This window comes from Pagrus pagrus (genome assembly GCF_965226575.1).
Source record: "Pagrus pagrus genome assembly, chromosome: 17".
Taxonomy (NCBI): domain Eukaryota; kingdom Metazoa; phylum Chordata; class Actinopteri; order Spariformes; family Sparidae; genus Pagrus; species Pagrus pagrus.
The window spans coordinates 15,028,830-15,040,531 of NC_140201.1; the positions used below are offsets into that span (position 1 = coordinate 15,028,830).

An 11,702-nucleotide genomic window follows, 5' to 3' on the forward strand; every position below is an offset into this window, starting at 1 on the left:
TATATATATAAACAGGTAATTTAATATAAGATATGTCTGATAATAAGGGTATACCAGTGATGTTTTTTTATTTTCCTAAATAAAGGTGATTCAGGAAGTACTTATTATAAACTGTGAAACAATTGTATGCCAAATTAACTTTACAGACACAAATGCACACATGGACACAAAGAATTTCTTACTTATACACCATTTTTGTTGATAATTAAATATAAATAAGTATAAAAATTACACAGAATGTTCCTCTGGTGTTTGGCTCCATGATGTGGGCTGCGAGGACCACAAGGACACGACAGGCATGCCCAGCAAAATGGAAAAGTTTTAATTTATTGTCCAAACTTTTTGCAACAGCACCCCTGTAAGTGCAACTTCATCATAACTTCATCTGCATTGATTCTTTGAAATACAAAAAATTGGATCTAAATTCTAGTAACGTTTTGTGGGGTTGGCTGTCTAGAAAGAGTTGCAGAAAACGACAGTAATTACTTATTCAACTGACACAAAATTATCCAGGTAATCCTTTATTTTTGTATTATTTTATTTTTTTCAACTAGCATTAACAAATCATTTGCTGTTTCATATTATAACATGGAGATGGAGCAAGTTAGGACATTGCCTCAGGCAGCGGTGAGAATGATGGGCATTTGCTACCAGTGTTGACACTGCACAGTTTATGTTATTAATTGGTTAGTAAATGGATTAAAGTAATAAAAGCAAGGGTACTGAAAATGTGTACTCAAGTATGAGTACAGTTACATTACTGAAATATTACTCAACTACAAGTAAAAGTACTTGTATTAAAAATAAAACTTAAGTAACATCAATTATCAAATGATGATTATAAAAGTAACTAAGTAGATTACATGGTGTAATGCATACTTAAGTACGAGTAAAATTACAGACTTGAAAAAATACTGCCATCCCTGAATAAAAGTAAATTCATAACTAGTTATCTAAACTACAACACTTAAATATGACAAACATATGGTATAACCGTTTGTATATTTCATTATTGACCTATTTTCTTTTAGTTGTGTCATAACGTGGTAACACAATTAAGCATTACATGCAAAAACCTATTTACAAGTTTATAAAAAAAAGTAAAATTCAACCAGTAACTCATCAATAAATGATAGCGGGCCACGGCCAGAAGTCACCACAGTCCCACTAATTAAAAATCCTGATAACTTCTTAAAGCTGAAGTCAGTTAAATGGTGCGTGAGTTCATTAGCTTCACACGCGTCGTGATGACGTCACACGCAAGGGGAAAATAGCTCTCCAGCTGAACGAAACCAGCGACTGAAGCCTGAAAATGTCCCTTGGTGCCTCATGAAAGACTGTTTTGAACCTAAAATATACTGTGCTCTGGTCTGGGAGTCCAGTCCAAACACAAACCGCAGGCTCTTCGTGTGTTTTATTACCGAGTCATCGTCAAATACGCTGTTTAAAAGAGTTTGCAGCATCTGCTAACAGCCGCTAGGCTAGCTTAGCGAGCTAACCGGTAGTAGGCTGGGAGAAAGCTTTGCAGGTGGCTCGCCGGCGTTAATGATTTGTGGGACAGATGATTGCGCAGTGAACGAAGACAGACACCGGACATCTCAAGTATTCAACAATTCAGAAGAACAGCGTGTGCGTCAAGCTAACATAACGGTCAGGTAAATACTTTAGCTAACAGCTAACGTTCGGTGGGTCAACCCAGCGGTTCACGGGGGAGCTCGAGGTGTTTCGGGACCAACACAAGAGATGGCCAGTAATCCCGTGGCAGGCGTTAACCGCCAGGCTAATGGAGAGAACACACCGGGACGAGTGTCCGGTTCTGGCCGCTCATATCACCACCGGTCCGAGTCAGAATCCGACGTTGGCCCGACTGTGAAATGCTTATCACGGCTGTGCAGCAGGGACGAGGACGAGCGAGCGGCGGCTCTGGATGAGCTGAGCCAAGGGGTTGTGGTGCGTTTAGGACTGGACCGGCGCGGTTCGGCACGGCTGAGTAAAGAAACACTCCTGCATCTGCTTCGGCTGTCCCGGTCGTGTCCACTGCAGGAAGTACGAGGGAGAGCGACCGAGCTGCTGCGAACCGCAAAGGTAATGCTGGGGGGAGTGTTACAGTCATTTCTGCTTCATGTCCAGCAGGAACACAGAATAATCAGACTAATTCAAACATCATGGGGCAGATTTTACAATAAGATCTTAATGACAGGCATAAATTCACATTATATTAAGGAGCATTGCTATTGCTTAATATTATATAATCCCAAGATGAGGTGAATGATTTATTAATAGCCATGGTAATCTTGCAGTTGGGTTAGCTATCAGCTGATTACCATTTTCTATCAGATTTCTGGATATTTCATCAGACGTTGAACTGCAGGAGGTGATGCAAGACCGAGCTGCGGTGTGCACAAACAGGCAGGCCGGACACGCCCCCTCCGGTGCCCTGAAAAACAAAGTAGACACACCCCCGAGCTGCCTGCTCACAGCACACTGGAGCTTCTAGAAATGAAAGTGCAGCTGCGTGTTGTGCGTGTGGCGTATATTCAGTTTAAATGTCGGATATAACAAGAAGTGGCTTTTGGTGTTGTGCTGCCGGTCCTCCGATGATGTCGGTGAGTTTAAGGCCATGGTCTGATTACAGCTTTTATGGGCTGAAAGTTATGACACTGGTCTCTCCGGATATAGTACAGCAGCTTCAGGCAAAGTGCTAGTCAAGTTCAAGGGGATTGAAGGTGCCTGCGGAAATCCAAAAAATGTAGTCTCTTTTCTACGTTTCCTGTTCCACTTGTTCTAATACTTGTCTTTATCAACTTAGTCATTATATTCACATAACTGATGATTATGTACCAAAAAATCTAATTCTTTTAATATTTTGTGAAGGCAACAATAATGTCACTATATCTATATCAAGGTATTTATCCACTAATATTGTGATATTTCCTATTTCTCGCTTTTGTCAAGTTCATTTGAGGATAATTCAAAGTATTGAGATATAGATTGTGTACTGTGATATAAACTAAAAATATTGTAATATTAAACACAGCCCTATATTACACACATGTTATAAAGTCACATATTTTGTGTAGAGATTTCTGACGATTCAATGTTAGGCTGAAACAAATAGCTGATTAATCGATTTCTCGATCAACGGAAAACGAATCGGCAACTGTTGATTCACTCACTTTTAAAATGTATTTATCAGTAATAATTGTCAAACACTCCCTTGTTCCAGCCTCTCAGCTGTGGGAATGTCTGTCTTGCCTTTATCTTGTGTGAAAGTAAACTTTGGGAAATTGTGATTTGCATTTTTCCACTGTTTTCTGACACTTAATTTATCTTTAATCAAACGAATGATCGAGAACATAAATTGCAGATTATTCAGAAATAAAATGAATCATTATTTTGCTGTATTATTGACCTAATTCTGTCTTCTTACAACTAGGAACAAGGAGTTGAAGTCCCTCGATCTCTGGTATCAGGTCCAAGTGCCTTTATCCCTGCAAAAGAGGTGTGTATGACATTTGCTGACACATGTTACGAGGAGTTCTGGCTATGGTCAGAAGTAAATTAACTTGGATGCTGTTGTGCTCACCACACGATACACAAGCCTCGTTATATTTATCTTTAAATACATATCTAAAAATGTATGCCCTCAATGTTGCACCAGATTTGCCTCATGGTATCAAACTTGTTATCTCACTTTAATAATGAATCAGTCATAAAAAGTTATAAAGTATCATGATACCACTGCCTGGCTTCTAGATAAATGGTCAAATCAGTGTACTTGTGAAGGGTGTTGGAAATTTCACAAGTCAATGCTAGTATTAGCAGGGTAGCTAACTCTTCTGCTGCAATACTGCAGTGCCTGTTGCTTCATGTCATCAAGAGGAGCAACACCAGACAAGTGTTGCCAAAGCTGATGACTGAAAATTTCATATGTGAGTCACTCCAGTTTTTTCCACTGGAGAAAGTGGGAGTGTTTGATCAGCTCTTCGGGCTTATGTCTGGCTATAACAGGAACATTTTCAATGTGTCCTCAAGCATGGTTAAAATATAATTCTAGTTAAGTTGTCAGGGAATCAGTTGTCAGTCTCAAACACACACTTTGTCCTGTTCTTCCTCTTCAGATGTTGAAAGACGGGCCTGACCAAGACATCCTTATCGAGTCTTTTCTCTCATTGGGTCGCGTGGACCACATCACCATGGTGATGGCGCTGCACCCTGCTTACCTCAGCTGCTTCCTCAAGACCCAGCATGCTTTGTTGGAGGTGGACGGCCCCTTGCCCCGTCACTGGAGACATTACATTGCAGTCATGGTAAGAAACCAATAATACATTACTTTAGATTAGTCATCAGAACTATCAGAACTTTAGATCAACTCCAGTCACTACACGAAGAGCCTCACGTAAAAGTGAATTGACACTTAAGCAGACACTATAAAACAATTTTAAATCTGAAAGACCAAAGATCCATCTACAATTGTGCAATCAAGTGGGGAAAAAGAAAGATCAGCAGTTTCTGAAAGATCTCCGTTAAGCTTCTGTAAGGACAATGAATCATGTGTCCGTTGTCATTGACATCAGCTCGAGTAGTTTACATTGTTTGATGATTACTAAAGTTTCTTTGGTTATCCTGTACAACCAAAAACAAATCAAAAGTAAACTAAAGCACAGTTTAATAGAGAGTAATGAAACAAATGTCTAGGAGCAATACACTTTAAAATGAAAAGAAATTATCCAACAAAGACGGCTTTTGTTGAGGACATAATTTGCGCTCTTGTGTGTGATCAGCTCCCAATGAGGTATTAGTCTATTGTTGATTAACTATGTTGGGTAGCTCGTTGTTTTCAAGTGTTTTGTTGACTGAGCTTTGTTTGTCAAAAAAAACACATTGATACAAAGTACATAATGTGCTGTGGGTATATTGTTACGAGGATTAGTGTACTGTTCTACAAAGTTGCTTCTAGTCTCTGTAATATTTTTGCTTCCTCATACAGTTTTCTCCCACGTCATGACCGATGTAAAAAAACAAGATGTAAAATGGTATTTATATTGTTCCCGAAAAGTTAACTATTTGGCTTTTTGTGTGTGCACAATCAACCATTATTAGACCAGGTGAATAAAAATAAGTCAAATCAATATTGGTACACATTAAATTGTCCTTTACCGTCAACAGAGGAAGTTGCTTTTGGTTATATTTCTGTCATGATGCAGAGAGCTCAGGGCTGCAAGCCATGTTACTGCAGGTTAAATCTTCTTGTAAAAAAACAAAACCACTTTCTGATCTAATTCATGAGCTTTAATTAAAATGTTTAAACTATAGTGACCATGTGTTTATTTGCATCTTAATCAACTGTTTTTGTCTCAAATGAGGCAGCCATAATAACAGTTTAAACACTCTAAAGCCTTTTGTTTGTGTAAGGCTACATGTAGAGTCTATCTTTTTAACATTAAGGCTTGATATTGCATGAGTAATGAACATCACATTCAAAATAATGGCAGAGCTGCAGCTATTATTTCCTCTTTTTGTCATCGAGTCAACAGTGGAAAAGTGTTTTTATGATTTCTTTCTTTTCATACACACATCTAACAGTTTTTGGCTTCATGTCGATGCCATTAAACCTGCCTTCTCTAGCAGTTGGACACAGCCAGTATTACAGTTCAACGGTTGTAATAATATTGCTGTTATGCTTTTCCACTGCTGCCCACAGTTTTTACAGTTCCAGTCAGCTCAGCCGTAGTGAACAATAAACTAATACATTCAGACTGGCTCGTTGGCGGAAGTGGCCCTCTGAGTGAAGTGATGTTATTACACTTCTGCATTTGCAGCAGAACCTTTCACAGTGCTACAGCTGGGTGGACACAGCTGAAATGGATAGATGCTGCAGTAATTCAAGTTAACTATCACACAAATATGCATATTTACATATGGCAAACATTGCACTAAAGCATCAGGAAATAAGAGATTTTGGGTTGAAGGAACCTAAAACTGAGTAAAAATTGAACTAGCTTTACTTCAGAGAAAGAGGACAGATGCAAAATGGACTTGGCAGGTCATTTTCTTCCTGAGAGTTATCCAGCTACTTTATCATAGCGAGCCACTAACAGGTCTGCCAAACACTGTGATCCTCATAAATATTTAATGAGTCTCATCTCTCATATATACATCACATTTGCTGCCCTTTCACTTCAGAAATGGCGTTTCATTAGACTGAAAATGATCTCCTGATGGAGAAGTTTAGTTGTGTTGCTTTAACCTCTGAGCCCTTTATGAACACGGACGTTTTTATGCATAATGTAGTTGTAATACACAAAGCATTGATTGAGCTTTCGTTTTTAATGAATGGGATGGCATGCTTGTTTCCCTCCTGATGTTTCACAGGCTGCAGCTCGACACCACTGCTCGTACCTGGTGCAGCAGCACAGTGCTGGCTTCTTGGAGGCTGGAGGGGAGGAAAGCTGGCTGAGCGGCCTCGAGCACGCTCCAACCAAACTCCGAAGTCTGCAAACACTCAACAGGCTGCTGGCACACAGACCCTGGCTCATCACACAGCAGCACATCCAGGTCAGACACAACACCCACTCACGCCCTGTCTCTCTGCTCTCTCTTTTGCTCCGAGTCTGTCATCATATAATACTAATATCATTTAATACTGTGGATTACTGACTTAGACTGTATCTGAAATTTCTGCCCCATTGACTTACTCACCTCTACTTGTTTAATAGACACTCAATAATTTAATCTTTAGCTTTAAGTCAAAATTAATATTTCGGTTATAATACTGTATATTTATACTCATTTGGTCAAATAAAATGGGTCCATAGAGCTGGTCCAGTGTAATCCAATTCTTTGGAAGCCTAGAGATCTGAAATTTATTTGAAAAAAGGTTATTAGCACCCTTTTTCAAGCCAAAATCTTCACTGTAGCTGCTGAGCTATAAGTGTAAGTGTGCACGGTGTCTGACGTGGGTGCACATCCTTGATGGTGTAAATAATGTCAAATCAATTTGGGACTTCCTGTGACTTGGATTATGCCAGACGAGTTGTAAGGAGCCATTTTATGATTATAAGTGCTACTTCAGTTGTTTAGGAGAATGCTGCAACGCTATTTTGCTCTGAAGCTCCAGAAATGTTTTGTGGACTACGACACTTCACCTGATTTTCCATCAGCATGTGGGTTAGGGTTAGAGATGGTAGATAATGACTGAATTTTCAGGATTAGGGTTAGACACAGCTGTTTACAGCTAAATGCTAATACCAGTGTGCTAAAACAGTTTGCAATTACAGGTGTTTAAGGGGTAAAATGTTTGCCATCTTATTGTGTTAGCATGCCAAATAATGCTCCGTAGTACTCAACATTTATTTAATAGTAGTGCAGCTGAGGCTGATGGGAACGTCATGAACTATATAGGTATTTGTTCATAAACTAAAGAAGTGTCGTCACGATACTGGAATTTCTAGCTTTGATACAATAGCTTCAAAAAGATCGATATTAGACACCATGGTCGAGACCCCAGGGAAGAAGCTCTACTTCTTAATCGAGGTTGGTGTGTGTGTGTGTCCTTCAGGTATTTTAGCACCTGTTGTTAGCACCGGTCTGTAGCATGGCTTGCATTTGGACATGCTTGAATCCTTTGCCTTAACTTTTTCATTTGCCTCAAATGCAAAGCATTTCCAAAGAGCACTCCTGTGGTTTTCTTTGTCAACCGAAACTGGATGCAGAGGCTTTGCACTTTCCATCTATAATGAGAACCATGAGTAAACACTGTGAGTTAAACGGAGTGAGACAGGTGATGAGGACAGAAGAAAGTAAGAAAGCACAGCTCGTACTGCTGTATTGAGACTGCAGAATATGAAACCATTTCAAATATTCATTATTGATTTTTGTATGGATAAATAGATATTTTTGACAACACAAAACCAAAGTAGGGGACTAATTTTTGACCTGATGATGGTGCTATATGAAACATGAAGGATGGCCAAAACCATTACAAGTCATCCTGAGGGGAACATGAATATCTGTGACAAAATTTCAAAAGGGGCAGCCCCCAACCGGCGAACTGACATTGCCCTCCAACAAATCTACTATATTAAAGTTAACTTGCCCAACACCTGCCCCCTCTGCCCTGCAGGAGCTGGTGTGTCCCGGCGCAGAGCCTCGCTGGTCATTGGCTGAACTCATACAGGCTGTGGTCCTGATGGCGCAGGCTCACTCGCTCTCCTCCTTTGTGTGGGGCTGCGGCTTAAACCCTGAACCCGACCACATCGGAGGTTATACCTTCCAACCTCCGTCACCCGGCCACCTGCCTCGCAGCCCGCATAGCCCCGCCCAGGAGGAGGGCAAGCAAGAGGTGAGTCGAACAGGTGTTTTTCACCACAGGTATGACAGTTGTAAATGTAACTATGTCAACAGGAGGAGAACAAAGAGGAAATGGGTTCCGTCCAGCTTAGTTTCACTAGTCACACCGGTTTAGTAACAATAGAAGACACGGCACATTTCACATTGTTGATATAGGGTTGAAAACAAAGTAAGTGCTTCAAGTCTTTTTCTTTTTTTCCTCTTCTCCAGGTGGTTAATGGAGCGATGGAGGTGGAGGTGTTGATGAAGAGGATGGTGGAGCTGCAGCAGCAGCAGGAGGAGGAGGAGTGCACACAGGAGGAGATGGTTACTCGGTTTGAGAGGGAGAGGAGCGAGAGCATACCAACAGGTACACACATACCTGTTTATCTTGTGCACCACCCTGTCATTCACTCGGCTGACATATGTCTACTCACTACTTCGTCATGGTTGTTTGTTTTTAGCGGTGGTGCGGGGAGCACCGCCGGAGCTGGTGCTGCGTCTGGTGGAGGATCCAGAGTTCAGATACGAGGACTTTGCCCCCAGAGGAGAGCAGTCACCGCCCACCATGAGAGCCCAGGTAGTTTATATTTCGCTTATATTTTTAGACTCTGACACTCGTGTTTTTTAATACTTTTTACAGTTCACAGTGCCTGTTAACTGTTCGCACTAAGTTTCACTGACCTGTGTTTGTTTGTCTGATGTGTGCAGGACTACTCATGGGAGGACCACGGCTTCTCTCTGGTCAACAGATTACTGCCAGACATGGGCCAGCTCCTGGATGAAAAATTCCAGGTACACTCACCTTTAACCTTGAAGAAGTACACCAATTAGAAGAACAAAAACAAAGCATCAATGAGCTGATTTCAAAACAGAACAAGACTGATGTGTGGAAACCACGACAGGTCTATCCACTTCATGGAGTTTAAAGGGATAGTCCGAGTCTCTTGATGTGGGGTTGTATGAGCTACTGGTCCCTAGGTATTTTAGGTACATGAAATAAGTCCTACCTAAAATACATATATCAGTTTTATATCGGTTAGTTGCGAGTCACAAGAAGGTTGTGAACGGGGAAATAAAAATGCCAAATTTTGAATGTGGGTACAAACACAACAATGTTAAACTGGGCATTCTGGCAGCCAGATGATTAAATTGTTCTCTTGTACATAATCAATTAGAGAAAAGTTTGATCGATCCTATTATAATGAGATGAAATTATGTCTCTGCAGGTTGTGAGTAACTTGACCTACCACAGGATGGCAATGCATGAAGGCGTAGACACCCACACCCTGAGAAAAGCTCTGTGGAACTACATCCACTGTCTGTACGGGATACGGTCAGTGTCACACTCACGTCATCAGTTAAGTTTGAAATGTTTTATCATCTCTGCCGTGTCACTAACCTTTTTATTGTATCACCTGTGCAGCTACGATGATTACGACTACGGCAGCGTGAACGTGCTGTTGGAGCGCTCCCTCAAGGTGTTTGTTAAAACCATGGCCTGTCACCCCGAGCAGACCATGGCACGCATTTACCACGCCTTCTGGAGACACTTCAGACACTCTGAAAAGGTACAAACGAGTTAGAATGCCACCTGACCCGGCCTCTTAAGCCTCAATGATTGAATCATTTGACATTTTAACATGTCGTCTCTCTTTGGCCCCCTCTTAACAAAGAATGAATCCTTTGACATTTAAACGCGTCGCCTCGTTTTCCTTCCTTTTTAAAAATATAGGAGAAAGAAGCATTGCAGAGAGGAACTGAAAGTGTCACCTAATAACCTGAAAGTAATGACATACTTTTCCTTTTGTTTTTTGCAGGTTCATGCAAACCTGATTGTGATGGAGGCCCGGCTACAAGCAGCGCTTCTCTATACCTTACGAGCCATCACACATTATATGAGATGACACACTTGATCACACACTTTAATGCAGATGCTGAGCCAGCTGTGACGTACCACAGCCCAATGCATAACACACCACAGATAGACACACACACGCACACACTACAGTGAATGTTTATATATGCATATCTTATGTTTCAGTGTTAATGTTTTGATGCTGCTTTGCGATATATGACATTTAAAATATGTTACTTATTTTGCACTGATGTTGATCAGGTTTAGTTTCCCCACTTGAGCTTCAAGTGTTGTTCTGAATATCTTGCACATGTTTCTGTCGCATAAACACATATCTACATGAAGGTAGTATCAGGTCCAATATGACTAAATCATCATCTTTCAAGTGTTTTTCTTTTGCAGAATTTTAGTTTTTTATTCGATACGTCTGCTCAGGCCGATAACTGACAGACTAAAGCTGTTCACCCCACCGTGACTACTCATGCCTCAGCCCTCCGTGTCTCCAGAGGCTGACATCAAAAATGACAAAATAACTTGTATTTTTATATACAATAAAAAGTTACTTTGTTATCAAAAATTAAAACTGAGTTTTGTGGTTTTGTTTGGCATTGCTGATTGACTGGACAACAAAACATTACTTTGTACATGAACTGTACTTCGGTATTTTTGTGTTTTGATATGATGGCTAAAATAAAAGGCTGTGTATATTTTTTGAGAAGTTTCTTATTTGTTTCTAATCATTGATGGCATGTATCTTTATCTCTGTACTAATGTATAATTCAGACGTACTTGAACTTTACTTGAGTATTTCAGTTTTCTGCTACTTTATACTTCCACTTAACTACATTTGAAGAAAGTACTGGACTTTTTACTCTACTGCAGAGCCAAAGGAGTGTATTTTTTAATTGTTTTAATCGGCAATCAAACAAAAGATTTACGCTGTTTCCGATAATCAGAAAAACGCTGAACATTGGATCCCATAATTGGTCGACCCCATAGTACACAGTATGTACATATGATGTAAATATGTATAATATACTTTTGATAATTAAGTGTATTCTATTATCAGTTACTTAAAAACACAACTATTCATATGAGTGACCTTAAAGGGGCACTATGTAGTTTTGGAGAAGAAATTCAAACTCAGAATTTTAATGTGTATAATGTTAATGAGGTAATAATACAAACTCAGAAGTATTTATGTTTTCACAACTGAATAAACAAGCTGTTCTCAGAGAAAAAAAGGTCCACAGGCCACTGTTGAAGCCAGAAAGGTGGCAGGGTCCGCCAATATAAACAAAGTAAAACAGTATGAAAATGTGTCGTGCTTTAAGGAGAGTTTATTCAGACATTTTAATGAAGAGAGTTTATTTAGTATGTTTAGGCATAAAACAAAATCAGTCAATGAATCTTTCTCTTCTGATTAAAAATCCCCAAAACTCCACCGTGCTCCTTTAAGTACATTTTATTATCAGACACTTTAAGAGTTCTGTTCATATGAGTAACTTTCACC

General features: G+C 40.0%; 1 protein-coding gene across 2 annotated transcripts; it reads left to right on the forward strand.

Moving 5' to 3' along the window:
* Positions 1-1,258: 1,258 nt before the first annotated feature.
* On the forward strand, positions 1,259-10,907 carry sesn2 (sestrin 2). 2 transcript variants are annotated; one of them, XM_084380033.1, is made up of 11 exons: positions 1,259-2,085; positions 3,437-3,502; positions 4,122-4,310; positions 6,376-6,558; positions 8,126-8,344; positions 8,563-8,701; positions 8,796-8,911; positions 9,043-9,126; positions 9,561-9,667; positions 9,758-9,902; positions 10,152-10,907. In XM_084380033.1, exons 1-11 carry the CDS (start codon positions 1,744-1,746, stop codon positions 10,236-10,238), a joined length of 1,677 nt encoding a protein of 558 aa, XP_084236159.1. In that variant the 5' UTR covers positions 1,259-1,743; the 3' UTR covers positions 10,239-10,907. The 2 variants fall into 2 exon arrangements, with proteins under 2 accessions (XP_084236159.1, XP_084236160.1); XM_084380034.1 differs by lacking the exon at positions 1,259-2,085 and adding an exon at positions 2,473-2,606.
* Positions 10,908-11,702: the final 795 nt, after the last annotated feature.